This window comes from Armigeres subalbatus, chromosome 1, assembly GCF_024139115.2.
Source record: "Armigeres subalbatus isolate Guangzhou_Male chromosome 1, GZ_Asu_2, whole genome shotgun sequence".
NCBI lineage: Eukaryota > Metazoa > Arthropoda > Insecta > Diptera > Culicidae > Armigeres > Armigeres subalbatus.
Window position 1 is genome coordinate 208387751 of NC_085139.1, and position 17055 is coordinate 208404805.

The 17055-nt window shown below is 39.0% G+C and overlaps 1 protein-coding gene across 6 annotated transcripts in view; it reads right to left on the bottom strand.

Moving 5' to 3' along the window:
• The window catches only part of LOC134205708 (N-acetyl-D-glucosamine kinase), a 23037-nt gene extending 8375 nt beyond the window's left edge, over window positions 1-14662 (bottom strand). The window contains exons 1-2 of one of the 6 annotated variants that reach the window (XM_062681245.1): window positions 14426-14662; window positions 13876-14047 (exon numbers count right to left, since the gene is read on the bottom strand). In XM_062681245.1, coding sequence (XP_062537229.1) covers window positions 13876-13910 — 35 coding nt within the window. In that variant the 5' untranslated portion in view covers window positions 13911-14047; window positions 14426-14662. Of the gene's footprint in view, window positions 1-13875; window positions 14148-14425 lie in introns of all 6 variants that reach the window. The other 5 variants (XM_062681243.1, XM_062681244.1, XM_062681241.1 and 2 more) reach the window with 5 other exon arrangements.
• Between the last annotated feature and the right edge of the window lie 2393 nt (window positions 14663-17055).

Consider the following 17055-nt stretch of genomic DNA (forward strand, 5'->3'; position numbering starts at 1 on the left):
TCGCCGTGTACATTTTTGAGAAAATCATGCAATATCTTGAAACACTCGTGACATGTGATCATGACGTTAGCTGCGAGGTGAAAAAACGTGTTGAGTTGAGACTGCAAGGAGACTCCAAGGATTGGACCGGTAGTTCTCTACGGACACGAGACCTGGACGATGCTTGTGGAGGACCAACACGCACTGGGAGTTTTCGAAATGAAAGTGCTGCGTACCATCTATTATGGTGGGGTGCAGATGGCGGACGATACGTGGAGGAGGCGAATGCACCACGAGTTGCATGAGCTGCTGGGTGAACCATCCATCGTTCACACCGCGAAAATCGGACGACTGCGGTGGGCCAGGCACGTATCCAGAATGTCGGACAGTAATCCGTGAAAATGGTTCTCGACAACGATCCGACGGAAACAAGAAGGCGAGGTGCACAGTGGGCAAGGTGGACCGATCAGGTGGAGGACGATTTGCCGACCCTCCGCAGACTGCGTGGTTGGCGAAGTGCAGCCATGGACCGAGCTGAATGGAGAAGACTTTTATGTGCAGTACAGGCCACTCCGGCCTTAGTCTGGTAATAAATAAATAGGTTACGAAGGCTGACGGAGGTTCTTCTTAGCTTAGTTGGTTAAAGCACTAGTCTAGCGTACTGAGGGTCGTAGGTTCGAGTCCCATTGAAGGGAAAGTGGTTACCTCCAATACATTTTTCAAATCAATGTACTGCGAGATACTTTTTTCGTAAGCTGTTATGATAAAGAACTACCTCGGGAGGCTATACCTTATGATAAATTTCTTTTAAAAAGCCCCAAACGCGGGGAGCACTGGTTCTGATGTTGCATTTCAACTTATTCGCCAACACAAAATGAAAGAAAACAAAGCGAGAATCATTACTTCTCTGTGGGGGCTGCCTATCCGATTCTCTTTTTCCGCACTTGTATACAAGTTTGATAAATTTGTTATTATGGCTTGTTATGATTCTGAGCAGTTTTTGCCATTATTTTATCGTTGTTCGTTATCTATTGAGAGCGATTTCTGCAAACCCTGGCTCCAAACCTTAAATCATGATTGGAAGTGGCCGTTTAGCCCCATTTACCCCTGAAAATCGTTTTTTACGAGTTAAGGTGGTTATACAACAAAGCCACAAATCGGCCATCTTGGAAACCACGTGCTTTTTCTTGTGATTTTTCAAGAGCACGAATTAAGAGAACCACAATGCCCATGAAGATGAAACATCCGTAGATCGTTTGTTTACTTGTGCTGAACAATCGACTTTAATTTCAGCATTGTACGAAAAATTTTACGGTAGATTCGAATTTTTGATAATAGGAGTAAAAAACCGTGTGGTGAATTTGAAATTTACCACATGGCTTGATTGTATAATCACCTTAAATACGAGTGAAGTGGTGTAAATTCCGGCCTTTGATAACGACTGGAAGTGGCCGTTTGCAATATACACCATTCGTAACCACCATAAATTAGCATCAGAAAACATAGAAATAGTCAGCCGCAATCGATTTTAAATTGTAGCTGTTATAGAAAGAATACGATTTTTGGGGGTAAATGGTGCAAAACGGTCAGTTCGCATAATTTCCTGCGAACGAAATTAACACCATTCGATTTGTCGTGAAATTTTCCTTTAGGAAAAGTATTTTTCTGGCACAGCAAGTAGCCGCAATAAATAGGTACCTTTTTGGGGTCAGTTTTTTTCCACTGTTGGTCAGTTTTGGAACCGACCTCAACCATATGGTTGTCAAATTTCATGCTTTTCCAAGACGAGCAAAACCGGGAGTAAAAGGGAAGGTAGGTAAAAGAAGTAAGCGCTCAAGATTCGAAGGAAGTGCACTACTAAGTGCATTAGAAATTTGAACATTTAAGACAACTGATCGCAAGTCCAAGATATGAAATAGCGCCGTACCTAAAGAAGGGCATTCAAATATACAACGATTAATTCTTCAATGTCACGAACCCAAGACCGGGCGCAAGATAGTGTACCTGCTTTAATTGCTTAATGCAAATAGTCGGGAAATGGGTCCCGTTGTAAAATTGCGCGATGTGTGGGATGTCGGTTTTCATTTCATAGACTAGGTATTTGTAAATCATTCCAAAGTCAATAATGTGGCCCGTCCGAGTCAGGTCCGAGTCTTTATCGACTTGTAGCTTGTTTATGTACCGACATGTTTATCGAACACGCCTCGCACGCGTCACGACCCTTGCGGGTTCCCTTCCGATTAGAGTCCACCAATCCAGGGGAGCACTGCGCGTATCCCACTGTTACATACACGGTGGTTCGATTGATCGAAATCTAGGATCTATTTTCGTATCTTTTTCAAACATTGTTTCCAAATTTGGTTCATTTCACCATATGTCTATATGCTGTTACCATTAAGTACATTGTAGTAACAAGTAAAATCAAAGCTTCTTTGTTCGAACAACTTGTTTGAAGAAATCCCAACGTGCAAATGTATGACAAATGTTCAGCTTCTGATTTTTAAGATTTTAACGGTAAATCGCACATTGGCAATTATATTACTCAAATATCCACGAAAAAAAAAGAAGAATAATAATATAATAAACTAGCAATGATTTCTGATAAATTCAAGAATTTTGTAGAACAACGACTTTTAGGGGAAACAGAGTTTTTATGCACTCAAAAGCTCGAATATCACTTTAACATGGTAAAAACGTGAACGGAACGAATTGCAATGTTCACAAGACTTGTAGAGCAGCAAAAGCAAAAGCTTCCGTATAGAGGTTGTTGTGATAGTTTTCGGCGTTTATATCTCGTGTTAGATTTTTTTTTCAAAATTGAAAATAGCCCAAAAACACTAAATAGACTTGAGCCACCTCGAAATTTTATTTGATACTTGAATGCACTTGAAACCTGCTGCAAACCACAAGTATTTTTCAACCAACATTCAGTTTTGGTTAGCCATAAATCGAAATAACATTGCGTACAGATTTTGCTTTCATATCATTTTGATCCGGAAAATAAAAATTCAAATCATTCTTTAAAAAAATCGATCCACTCGATTTTTCAAAGAAGTTGAAGTATGAAGTAAGTAAAATTGTCAAAATTCTAAAATGAAAAAAAAAATCTGGACCATTTTTTTTAGAAAGCTTCAATTAACTTTAACAAATCTTGTAAATTTATCCAACATATTACCATATATCTATATATGATAAAAACAACTACATTAATTGATTATTAGAAAAGGTTCACGCTTTTCGCCCAACCGAACCATAGCGCGTTTATCATACTAGACGTAATGCATTGCAGCTGCCCTGCCAATATAATTTAAGCTCAAGTGTTTATAGTTACTATGTACTTAGTCCTCAGCTTAGCAATCAAGTGCTGTATGGTAAATCACCATCATCGTCGTCGTCGTCATCATCATCGATGGGTGCTATTCGCAAGTCGTAATTTTGTTATTATTTGCTGCTTTTGTGTGTGCTATTTTGCTTTTGTGTTTCGCAAAATTGAGCTCAATTGTTATTTTTTATTGGGCCGGGCTTATCATCGACAAGTCGTCCTATGGACTTAGAGATTTCATGTCAGTTCGTTTATATTTTATAACCTATTTTCATTACTATGATGGGAACGTAAACAAGTTAACGCATTATGTAGCGTACGGCTTCATCTGATTCAACCGCAGAGAACAGACAACTAAGCTATCATAAATGTCCATACTAAAACCGTTGATTGAAACATGATGAAAGCATTTACGTCGATACTCAAAATATTTGGGTATATCCACCATATTTACAACTAACTCCAAAATGACAGTTAAACTCCTAACACAGATTTCAAATTGGAAATGGTTTTCTGTTTTGTGTGTTTAAGCGTTGAGTTTCTTTTGTTTGTACCCCTTTGAATAACCACATATATGGTGAACGGCTGAAGAACCAGGAGAATACCCTATGGAATATATTGGATGCATTCTCGTACACTCTCAGGTACACCTGTGCTGATAACGATCATGACAGTGAAAACTGCCCGTTATCAGGTATGACATTATGACGCAGTGATTGCTAGTCAAGTGGTATCATAATCATTTTCGCAGTTAAATGGGTTCCAGCTGTGAAGAGATGATCATTCGCAAAGGTGAGTCATCTTGTTGTTCTTACTTTTCCGAACAATTCACGTAATTGAATTTTATCTTTGGAAAACACTCATGTGCTGTTTATTTTGCTCCTACTTTCTATACGAACATGATAGTAATGCTGAATGTTCGCAGTGATTTAAAATCCAAAGCCTTTTTCCTTATCTACTGAAGTTGATAAGCATGTTTTTCAAAAGCTTGGTTATTGGCAGCTTGGCATTATGGAAAACGATAATGAAGACCAAAAACATAAGTTTTGAGAAGAATATTTATTAAATATGTAAAAATATCCACTGCCTACTGGTAGGAATTGAACCCATACCTCCCTGTAAGCTAGACGGGTGCTCTCTCTTCTCAAACACGTGCTTTCTTTACAATGTTCTGAGAACTCAGTCTCATATTCAAAAACTTATTTGAAAATTGTGAGGTTTGATTCCCGAATTGCGTGGATTGGAATATTTCCACTTTTGGCCAATATTACGGTCAACGTTTTTTTTTGCTTTAATAAATAAAATCTACAAGAGACTATACATCCAAGGCAGACCAATTTCTGAAGGCTTTTTTGTTCTATTGACTCATACCGGGATGAGCTCGTTTCATTCATAAAAGTACACGTATACGGATCCGATGTTCTGAATACTCAGATGTGAAAATGTACATTATGTGAAAGATTTTGAATTGAAAAATGTATTCGAGGGAACCACTTTCCTTCTATGGGACTCGAACCCACGACGGGTGGGAAACATTCTCGACTCGCTGGGCATAGTGTATCCATGGTACTTGCCACACAAGATACATACTCTTGCAATGGCGGGCATAGAAAAGCTTTCATAGCATAGCATAGCATAGTTACGGTGTACTTCGTAGATTGGACACCAGTGATACTCATGTTTTTCTTTTGAAATCCTTATCCAGATTGCTATCAGAAATCAAGGTGAGTGTGGTCCTTGATTTCCATCTAGGATAAAAATCACAAAAACATGATGATTACTACTCCTGGCCATGCCCATCTTCACCGTAACTTGGAAGAGAAAGGAAGTGTTGATGTAGTACTTACTGAACGAGAGGCCCCCGACTCAGCGACACCCTCATAAGTACCACGGAGTTGGATATTGGGGAAGGTATTCGTTGGGTCAGGATTTGCCTGTAGCTGACAATATGACCGTGGTAGATCTTACACCGTAACACACCACGCAAAGTTGTGGTAAAAGTCGTGCAGTATATTTACGAACTTAAAAAAATAATCTCTTTTCTGAATATTTCGTTAGCTCTGCTGGACCAAATTGAAAACATCTACATCTTGATATTACAATCGTTAGAAAAAAAAACGATTCACTGAATAATAAAATATGTACAACGCATTCCCGACGCAACAATGTATTGATCGCAGAGTTCAACAAACTCTAAAGTAACTCTGTGTTCAGTTTTCGATTTCCTTTGACGGCGAAGCTTTGCTCATGAGCAGTTTTTATTGCATCATCGTTTTTTTTTACCGATGGTAGAGAATCAACATTAGTATAACGCTCGTTGATCAATGAAAGCTCCGTCGCGTCGTCTGCATATACACCTGTTCTACTGATATGAAACCTAAGAGATTTATGTGCGCCTCGAATGCATTCTCAATACATCTAGCTTCAAATCAGTGTACCCTACACAGATAGAAAAATCCACTGAAATTTACGCTAAAAATCATGCACATAAATGGAACGCCATTATTAGCGTAATTCCATACGGGATATAGCCTAAATGTATACAATATTCGACGTGAATCGTCAATATTGCATACAAGTTGTAAGCAATCTTGTTAGCAAGAGGACAATTTCAGCGTAGAATAGCGTATATTTTCGCATGTCAAGTTTTACGCGCTGTTTATTTTTCATTACTTTTTTCTGTGTAATGTGAAGTAGGTGCGAACGACGACCTTCAATGCAAGGATTAAATATCTAGACCATGGGGTCGCAAGTCTACCCTAACCCGATCATTAAAATGTGGCTTCGGTCAAAAGTGAACGGAGTCTCAACCACAAGTGGTGGCATAGTCTGAAACGATTTCTATGTAGAATGAGGAAGTGATTGTCGGTCGGTTTCAGTCAATATTGCATTGTAATAACCAATTAGTTATTAAAATGGATATCTATGAGTAATTGGAATTATTTTGAAAGAATTAAATTCGATCAGAAATTCAAGCTGCTCTAATTGTTTTTTTTTTGTTCCACTGCCAGGTGTATTTTTTTTGCTTTCATAGCGAAATTAAAATTTATGGGTTATTGAGAACTTCTATTTAGGGTACAAATACAAAAATTTCAATACAACAAAGGAAAATGTTTGGTAAAATTAGGGATCCTATAATCATCATTGATCATTATAGGATCCCTAGGTAAAATATGAAACATATAAAATAAATAATACGACCCAAAGCAGGAAGAAGACAGGCCCACAACCTAGGTATATCCCATGTTTTTTTTTCGAATTTGTGTAGAATACATTTCCGCAGCTCTCAGCTGATAGAGTCCTAGAAATTATGAGACCGACCTCGACAATCTAAAAAGTGTGAAATATTTTTCTATCTTTTACCTGTGTAAATTAACTAATCCATAATTCTACAATTCTCGCGTGATTTTTGAAAACGTCGTAAGTCCAAAAGAGAGGCTCTCTTTGTTTACTTTCTCTTTCGATTATTACAAAGCCATACTAACATTTATATTGGATTTTCTAGCACCGATCTGTCTAGTGTGCTGAGGTGAAAATATTGCAACAAATTTTAAACTAGCCTATATATTAGCAAAAGAGAGCGTAATGAAAGAGAGTCTCTCATTTGGACTTACGACGTTTTCAAAAATCACGCGAGAATTCATCACACTGCTCTTTTACGCATATTTGTCTCATATTAATAAAACATGCTTCAGTAGTACACGTGAATGGTATAGTGGATGAAGTTTCTTAAAATTCTATTCCTCCAAAATGTATTGTGCTTTTGTAATTCTGTACAAGAAGGCATAGAACAACTTTTGCACAAGATGCCTCCACACCTAATCGCACAGAAACCAGTAAAACAAGCTTCATAAAAATTTCGTGGAGCCTGCTGAGACATTTGAGTTAATTTGTTAAATGTAACTTACCGGCTATAAAACACGTTTCTCGTGAATGTTCGAGCTTGTTGTTGTGTAAGAAATGAAACTAATCAGTTTGGGACGATGGGAATCAGTTTGGGAACTACACGAAAATTCGCAACCAATTAAACATTTCATCTGAGTGTTAGAATGATAGTTGACCGTCTAAATACCTCCAATTTAATAGTCTTGAAGGCCCCAAGAAAGTTGAACACTTTTGGCTTTTGGGAAATCAGTTGGATTAAATATTCAGGGTTAATAAATTAATTTTTTCAAGCTAAAGTTAACATAATTACAATTAATTGCATACTATTCTGCAACTCGGCCGTACGAAATGTTTTTTTTTTGTTAAATATCTTGGCTGTGCATGCATGGGGCTGTCTATTCGAATCTGCCAATTCGATACAAGTTTGATAAATTTGTTATCATGGCTTGTTATGACTCGGAACAGTTTTGGCCTTCCGTTATCTATTGAGAGCGATTTCTGCAAACCCTGATTTTTTTTGTATTCTCATCCCTGTGGTACGACCATGTACAAATGCTTATTAGAATGGCAGCCCTCTATGTATGAGAAATCTGTTCTGTATTATCTACGTAAAACATCGACGGTATCTGGAGGAAGTTAAGGTCAATCCTGACGGAATCCAATTTTCAAACTGCTCGCGTTTTCAAGGGCACACCATTCGATACGGAAGCAACGCACAACTGTCATATTTATTTTTTCACGCATGCTGCGACGCAGTAAAACTGAAAAAATAAAAATGACAGTTGTGCGTTGCTTCCGTATCGAATGGTGTGCCCTTGAAAACGCGAGTACTTTGAAAATTGGATTCCGTCAGGAGTGACCTTAATGTACCATAATTTAGACCAATTATTGAGAATCAACTACGGTGGGCCGAGCATAGCCGAAATGGACCAAGCATTTCGTACAATATCGCAGTTGTTTCTGATAGTGATGGGTGCGTGATGACGAGGTCTCTAACCAAACTTGAAGCGGTTCTCGCTGACATCGTATGAAGAACAGTGTGGAATCGATCATTGACGTCACATTCTGTAGTTCACCAGACCAGTGACATGCAGTGGATGCAGAAAGAAGATATTTCGGAAGTCCCAAGTAGCCAAAAGTTCCTTTAAGAGTACGTTTTTCGCTTAATCAGCTTCACTGAGCTGCTTAAGCGAAAAACGTACTCTTAAAGGAACTTTTGGTTACTTGGGGTGATTCGTTCGTTAACCGAAGAATTTGGCAACGTCCTGATCCAAAGGTTCCAGCACGGACAAATAACGCGACACATTCCCAGCCGAGCCAACGTAAACACCCGGTGTAACCATTCGCAAAATTGTTTAAGGTTTTAAATAACATCGGTGGCTTTGGCGCCACTCTCACGTGCGAGAGACCACCACTCTGATGATTTGCCCGTTGCGGTAACGACGTTGATTCGTCAAACCGTGCTGGTGACGTCGTTGGGCGATTGCTGTTCCACATGATAGGGACGCGCGAGCGCAAAATTGCCGAAATCAAGTTGCGGGAAAAGTGGTGGCTGGACAGAAGGCTTCCGATTTATATTCCTCGAAAGCGTCGGGAATAGCCGTTCCTTCGAGCTAGTAGTCCACTTCCCCTTTCGACCCGGCGTCACGTAACTTTCCGATTCACAGGACGAGGAATAAAAGAAAGTTCTAACTCTCGGTTCGGGTTCGGTTCAACGTACGATAATTGGCGACGTACGGGGACCATGGTCTCGAAACCTGGCCACCGGGGGGTTGTAGTCCAGCTAACAATGGAGGTGAGTAAAGCGCTTATATGACCAACAATAATCTTCTTCAGCTAAAAATCTAGCTTATCCAGTTAATTTTTTTTTGTAGGGAGCGTACTGGTGGGTCTATGGCAGTTTCGGGCGACTGTTGGGTAAGTTTCGCTCGACTGACCGACAAACTTCACTCCCATTCGTTTGATTACCTCTAAAAGAAATGAATTCTCACTTTTTTAGTGGACACACGAACCAGCCACTTTACGACCCACATCGAATAATATCGCGACCCACATCGCGTTTTTGCGCTTGACTGCCGTAATCTGAAAAAGTGACGTTTCCATTTTTTAAAATGTTGTTAACCCTCTACAACCCAAATTTGTGTGTCCACTCAAAGTCACTATTCTGCTTTCTAAAATCTAAGCACGACAATTAAACATTTTATTTCTCGATTTGAACAATTTCACATTTTAATTTTTGTTTTTTTTTGTTTTTCTAGTTTTTCATCCAATAATATAATTCTTGAATAAATTATTTTCATTACTCTATCCTCTCTCTTTCACTCTCTTTTTCTCTTGTTTTCAATCTATTTTTCTCTCTCTTTCACTCTCTTTTTCTCTCTCTTTCACTCTCTTTTTCTCTCTCTTTCACTCTCTTTTTCTCTCTCTTTCACTCTCTTTTTCTCTCTCTTTCACTCTCTTTTTCTCTCTCTTTCACTCTCTTTTTTCTCTCTTTCACTCTATTTTTCTCTCTCTTTCACTCTATTTTTCTCTATTTTTCTCTCTCTCTCTCTCTCTCTCTCTCTCTCTCTCTCTCTCTCTCTCTCTCTCTCTCTCTCTCTCTCTCTCTCTCTCTCTCTCTCTCTCTCTCTCTCTCTCTCTCTCTCTCTCTCTCTCTCTTTCACTCTCTTTTTCTCTCTCTTTCACTCTCTTTTTCTCTCTCTTTCACTCTCTTTTTCTCTCTCTTTCACTCTCTTTTTCTCTCTCTTTCACTATATTTTTCTCTCTCTCTTTTACTCTCTTTTTCTCTCTCTTCCACTCTCTTTCATTCTCTTTTTAACTCTCTTTCACTCTCCTTTCCTCTCACTTTCTCTCTCTCTGTCACTCTCTTTTTCTCTATCTTTCACTCTCTTTTTCTCTCTCTTTTACTCTCTTTTTCTCTTTTTTTCTCTCTCTATTTCACTTTCCATTTTCTCTTCCTTGCACCCTCTTTTTCTCTCTCTTTCACTCTCTTTATCTATCTTTTTCCCTCTCTATAGTGATGAACTTAATTTCAAATTAAAAAATCACTTTAATAAAGATTAAAAAAAAATTTCCCTCTCTTACACTCTCTTTCTCTCTCGCTTAAACTCTTTTTTTCTCTCTCTCTATTTCACTCTCTTTTACTCTTTTTCTTTCTCTTTCACTCTTTTTTCTCTCTCTTCCACTATCTTTTTCTCTCTCTTTCCCTCTCTTTTTCTCTCTCTTCCACTCTCTCTTTCACTCTCTTTTTCTCTCTCTTTCACTCTCTTTTTCTCTCTCTTTCACTCTTTTTCTCTCTCTCTCTTTCACTCTCTTTTTTTCTCTCTTTCACTCTCTTTATTTATCTTTTTCTCTCTCTTTCACTCTCTTTTTCTCTCGCTTTCACTCTCTTTTTCTCTCTCTATTTCACTCTCTTTTACACTTTTTCTCTCTCTTTCACTCTTTTTTCTCTCTCTTCCACTATCTTTTTCTCTCTCTTTCACTCTCTTTTCCTTTCTTTCACTCTCTTTTTCTCTTTCTTTCACTCTCTTTTACTCTCTTTTTTCTCTATCTTTTACTCTCTTTTTTCTCTCTTTCACTCTCTTTTTCTCTTCCTTGCACTCTCTTTTTTCTCTCTTTCTCTCTCTTTCACTCTCTTTGTCTCTCCACTTCGCTCTCTTTTTCTCTCTCTTTTATTCTCTCTGTTTCTTTCACTCTTTAAAATAGGCCTAACCTGGAACATCACAAATTATGAGTAACTGCCATGTTACTCATTTTAGTGAAATTGACGGTTAACGATTTTCGATGAGTTCATTTAACACGGTTGAGCGGTTGGAATACGGACCTAACCTCAATTATATTTTTTCATTTAAATTGAAAATTTTCGTAACACTTTTATACTATTTCAGAGGATTTCTCATTTGTTTCGATATTACCAAACTAAAGTGCGATGTTTATAGACACATTTAAATTGTATCGCATCGAAACAGGAAAAAAGAGAAAAAGTAATTTTCGTTGCGATGCTTCAGCCGGACGCAATCGCCATTATGGCGATCCAAATGGACTTGACAGTTCGATGCAAAGTTCCTAAAGAGAATAAAAGGCAATACACAGCGACTGTGCATGTGCACTTCGATTGCCGCGGAAAGTTGAATTGGATCGTAGTAGGTCGTGCCGCGAATGGACGTGTTTTGTTTTCGTTGTCACGTTATGAAGCATGGAAAAGGCAGAGCTAGGTCCTATTGCCAAATTCGGGAAAAACCACCAGGGGATCCGTCGGCATATAGACCAATATGCCTGCTTGATACGGCGGGGAAGGTGCTCGATAAGATCATCCTCAACAGGTTGTTGATACGCACGGAGGGTGCGAATGGTCTATCGAATAACCAATTTGGCTTCCGAAAGGTTAAGTAAACCGTAGACGCTATCTTGACGGTTACCAAATCCGCGGAGATAGCTATCTAGCGTAAGAGGAGGGGAGTTCGCTATTGTGCAGTAGTGACTCACGACGTGAGGAATGCATTCAATAGTTCCAGTTGGGCAGCTATTGCAGATGCGCTGCATCTTGGAATTCCCGAATACCTGTACAAGATTCTTGGAAGCTACTTCCATAATCGAGTACTGGTATACGACACGAAGGCGAGGTGGAAGTGCGATGACATAACCTCATGGGTTCCGCAAGGTTCCATACTGGATCCGGTGTTATGGAACGTCATGTACGACGGTGTCTTGAGGTTGAAGTTCCCGGTGGTCGTGGTCATCGTCGGATTCGCTGACGATATTACGCTGGAGGTCTACGATGAATCGATCGAAGGGGTGGAGTTGACTGCAGCCCACACGATCGCAATTGTGGATGAGAGTAGAGATGTCGCAAATTAATCGATTACTTCGATTAATCGATTCAACGTTGTGATAATCGATTAATTTTGAATCGATTATTACCCAACGATTAATCGTTTCAATAATCGAGAGGAATCTAGAGTCATCGATTAATCAGGATTTTACGACATCATAAGGATGTCGCAAATTGATTGATTACTTCGATTAATTGATTCATCTTTGTGATAATCGATTAATTTTGAATCGATTACTATCCATGGTTGCTTCAGACAGTATCTACACACTCGGCCTCGCCCGAGTTCAGTATACCCTCTTTAGACTTCCCAAGTTTCCATTTTGATATATATATTTTTTTGGTTGTTCGTGCCATATTCTTTTGGTTATTCGGATCTGTTACAGATTCTCTGGACATCTTATTTCGTACGGATTCCAAGAGACAGAATTATGAAATGCGGGGCGTTTCCTGGGACGCCCGGCAATGCCGAACAAGTAGATTGAATCCGGGACTATACCGCATAATAAGGGACGTCTGATCACTTTACTATTAAATAATCTAGCGTTTTGGTTTAATTTCTTCTTTTTCAAGCATTGTATAACGGTCGAAACAAAAAGGGTGGTGATAGTGTGGGAGAGAAGTGTGAACGCACAAACCATACAATAATATACACCCAACATCCATTTTTTGCCCCTGTCAACTGATGGGTGGTCGGGAAAATGTAAAAAATGTATGGAAATTTGTTCTCGATTTTGTCACTCCCCGATTTTGTCTTCCCTCGATTTTGTCTACCCTCGATTTTATCACGCTTTCGAACCGATCTTATCTGGTCATCAAAAAAAAAATTGTAGTCGTTATTATTTACGTAAATAATACCGCAATCAACAACGATTTTCATGAAATAACTTTCACAGCCAGCGGATTATTATAATATATTAATATATGAATCATGTCTGAGTGCCTGTCAAGAATTTCGTAAGGTTTTACGACAAAAAATAACGGGTACCATTCACGTAGGTATATATTGATTACTATATAGACTATATTGAATTTTCACTGCAATAGGTTTCCATCAAGAAAATAAATCATTTCCCAACCTGATGGAGGATCTATTGTTTAAAATATGCTGAAGAAAAAATAATTTTCCGCAAAACGGAGAGAGGGGGAGGAGTATTCAGTTGTCCCACCTTTTCCTAATTTATGGATTTTTCATAAATGAAATACAAATTCTTATGTTTAAGACAAAATTGAAATTTTTAATCAATGTGGAAGGTAAAAAATGTATGCTACATATGCATAGATTAATTAACTTATTTACTGTTAATATAGTATTCATAAATGAAAATACATACTTCCTACCTCACCATTGATCAGTCTCCACCTTCGAATCATCTCAATCATGACTACACGTTGTATCTGATCCATCGATTTGATTGAGAAAACTAAAGCCAAAATATCAACACCCGTTTATTCTTGTGGTCGTACAAACTAGTTTACGCTCCGAGACCAGTTTCAAGATCGCCGACATTTTCATATTTTTTTTGTTCTGTCGCATAGAACATGCATTCTCCGAAGCACGGTGCTTGAAAAGATATTCTATGCAAATGTGTAACAATGAGCTGCTCATCGAAAACGTGTCTAACGCTTGAAGAATCATTGAAAATTAGTACTATTTCTATTTTGTACGTATAGTATAACATAATGTTAACAATTTGATAAATATCTCTTACTTCAAACAAAATTGACACGTCTTGGGTACGATATTACTACGAACAGGTTTCCTAGCGAAAACGTGACATTTCTTCCACATTCCTCAGCTGTTCTTACAACAATATACAAACTTCTACATGGTAGATACCGTCTAAACGAAACTTACCCTTCAACACCACCGATGTAAACCACTTGTGTCATGTCCGCTCCTTTCGTTTTCTTGGCGTCTTGCGATCGGAAGTCTGGGTTGCGCTACGTGTCTCACGAACGCCGCTGCTCAAACTAGTTTTCTCTGCTGCCACAGTAATAATAGTGCTTAACGGGGTAAGCCACCAAATCTAATAACACACTGTTGGAAATATGCACCGGTGCAGTTCTCTCCAGCAACACTTGTTATGAGCAATCCGATTCACCAGTCACTGCAATTCCATGCAAAACCTATGCAAACACCATGAGCAACGATAGAAACTTAAAGTAAACAAAACGAAGCGAAATTTTGCCAACTGGGTAGTCAAGTTGTGTGCCAAATTTCAAAGCAAATAATCAAGTGGCTCAAGGGTATCTTATCTCATCTTATTGGATGCTATAGAAATGTTGCTAGAAGATAACCGGAGATATCGAGTCAAACAAACAACACTATAAATGCTTCAGTTTCACTTGCACTAGGTAGGTGTAACATCTGTATGGTACGATATTTTCAATCAAACTCCACTCACTCTCACTTCCTGGATCGCGTCGGTGGAGGGAAAGGAGCTGTCTGCATATACACAAGGCTGAACAGTTTCGGTAGATTCGTTACCAGCAAACACGTCCTGCACGGTCCACTTTCCGAGTGCGAATAAAACGAGAGTGTTCGGAATAAACTGAATGCAGCAGCAAGGTGCCGCAAATATTGGTCACCAAAAACTCGGTCTATTCAGCCTATAGCAGCACCACTAGAGCTCGAAGCTATTCTCGCTATTCGCTCTTCGCGTGAACGAAAAAAAGCATTGGAGAATGTATGCGGCTTGGAGCGATGTAAACAGCGTCGGCATATGCCATGCGCCTCTGTCGACGGTCAGCTACGCGTATCTTGCCACGTGCTTCGAGGCACTCTTTCTCTGAGGCGTAGGTGCCAGTATTTGAGTGTGGGTGGTGTAGGAGAGCTGGAGCGTAGGGGGAGATAGCTCAAAATGCTGGGGGGATTTAAGTTCACAATATTCTTATTTAATAGGATAAAAATACATAAGTTGAGATTTTTTGTGTCGAAATTCAACTCACGACAGGGTTAATTTGATTCGCAACACGTTTTGCCTTTCACGTGTAAAGACTATATCACAGACAAACATACGCAACACTAATGAAATTCCCATCGTTCATGAACTCAACAGTCGGTTTTGAATACAACTTATTGCGAGTTTCACCGCCATCCAGAGGCACGCGCATTATGTTTCTTTTTTTCTAACTAATTTTATTTGCTAATTATCCAATACATGCATTCATCTCTTAGACTAGGTGTTCCGTGTTTTCTTAACACTATCATCCTTATTTGCTATGTTACATTTTAGATATTATCAAATACATTTCAATTGCCTCTGGCAGTTAGGATTACTACTCTGGATGAATTGAACCTTGTAGGAATTACAATGTTTTAAACATTATGGGTACAAGGAACTAATTGTTGCAATAGAAGATTGCAACGATGTTTGTCTAAAAATGGAAATTATTTTATTGGACATTTGTTGCAATGTCTCAATAATATAAATTCTATGAAGTTCATATGGTGGTACTATACCACGGAGGTATAGAATCAGAATATAGGTATAGAAGGTATAGAATTAGGTATAGAGAGGTATAGAATTCAGAATCATTTTCAAAATTTTATTTTGAATCCTCTGAAGTGCCTTCTTTCTGGTATTGCAGCAACTAATCTATGTTGGCACAGCATACAACATGGCTGGTCTAAAAATTTGTTTGTAAATCAAAAGTTTGTTCTTAAGGCAAAGTTTTGATTTTCTGTTTATAAGTGGATATAGACACTTAATATATTTGTTACATTTGGCTTGAATGCCTTCACCAGCTCTTACAGGTAATCTATCAGATTTAGAATTCTGATAGTTTACCTGCAGTGAGCGATCTGATAAATAATTTTGGATCAGTTTAATAATGTACAGAGGAAAATTAAAATTCATCAATTTTACAATCAAAACTTCATGCCAAATACTGTCAAATATTTTCTCTATATCAAAAAGAGCAACTCCAGTCGAATATCCTTTAGATTTGTTGAGTCGAATTAATTTCGTAACTCTTAATAACTGATGAGTGGTTGAATGCCCATGGCGAAAACCAAATTGCTCATCAGCGAAAATAGAATTATCATTAATAAGAACCATCATTTTATTTAAAATAATCTTTTCAAACATTAATTTATTCATTTATTTAGTCTACCTTTGCAAATGTTCGGCCGACAATGTCCATGTCCATCCGCGAAACAAATAAATTGACTGGATCTGTTGAAAATCGTACCCCGGCTCTCCGCATGATACCTTCTAGCGTACTGTTGAACAACAGGCAGTCCATCACCTTGTCTTAGTTCCCGGCGCGATTCGAACGAACTGGAGTGTTCGTTCGAAATCTTCACACAGTTTTGCACACCATCCACCGTTGCTGTGATCAGTATGGTAAGCTTCCCAGGGAAGCTGTTCTCGTCCATAATTTTCCATAGCTCTACGCGGTCTATACTGTCGTATGCCGCCTTGAAATCAACGAACAAATGGTGCGTTGGGACCTGGTAATCATGGCATTTTTTGAAGGATTTGCCGTACAGTAAAGATCTGGTCCGTTGTCGAGCGACCGTCAACGAAGCCGGCTTCATAACTTCCCACGACCTCATTCACTAATGGTGACAGACGACGGAAGATGATTTGGGATATCACTTTGTAGGCGACATTAAGGATGGTGATCGCTCGAAAGTTCGCACACTCCAGCTTGTCGCCTTTCTTGTAGATGGGGCATATAACCCCTTCCTTCCCATCCTCCGGTAGCTGTTAAGTTTCCCAGATTCTGACTATCAATTTGTGCAAGCAAGTGGATAGCTTTTCCGGGCCCATCTTGATGAGTTCAGCTCCGATACCATCCTTACCAGCTGCTTTATTGGTCTTTAGCTGTTGGATGGCATCCTTAACTTCCCTCAAGGTGGGGGCTGATTGGCTTCCATCGTCCGTTGAACTGACGTAGTCATATCTTCCGCTGCCTTGACCTTCACTTCCTGTACTCTCAGCGTCATTCAAATGTTCCTCGTAGTGCTGCTTCCACCTTTCGATCACCACACGTTCGTCCGTCAAGATGCTCCCATCCTTATCCCGGC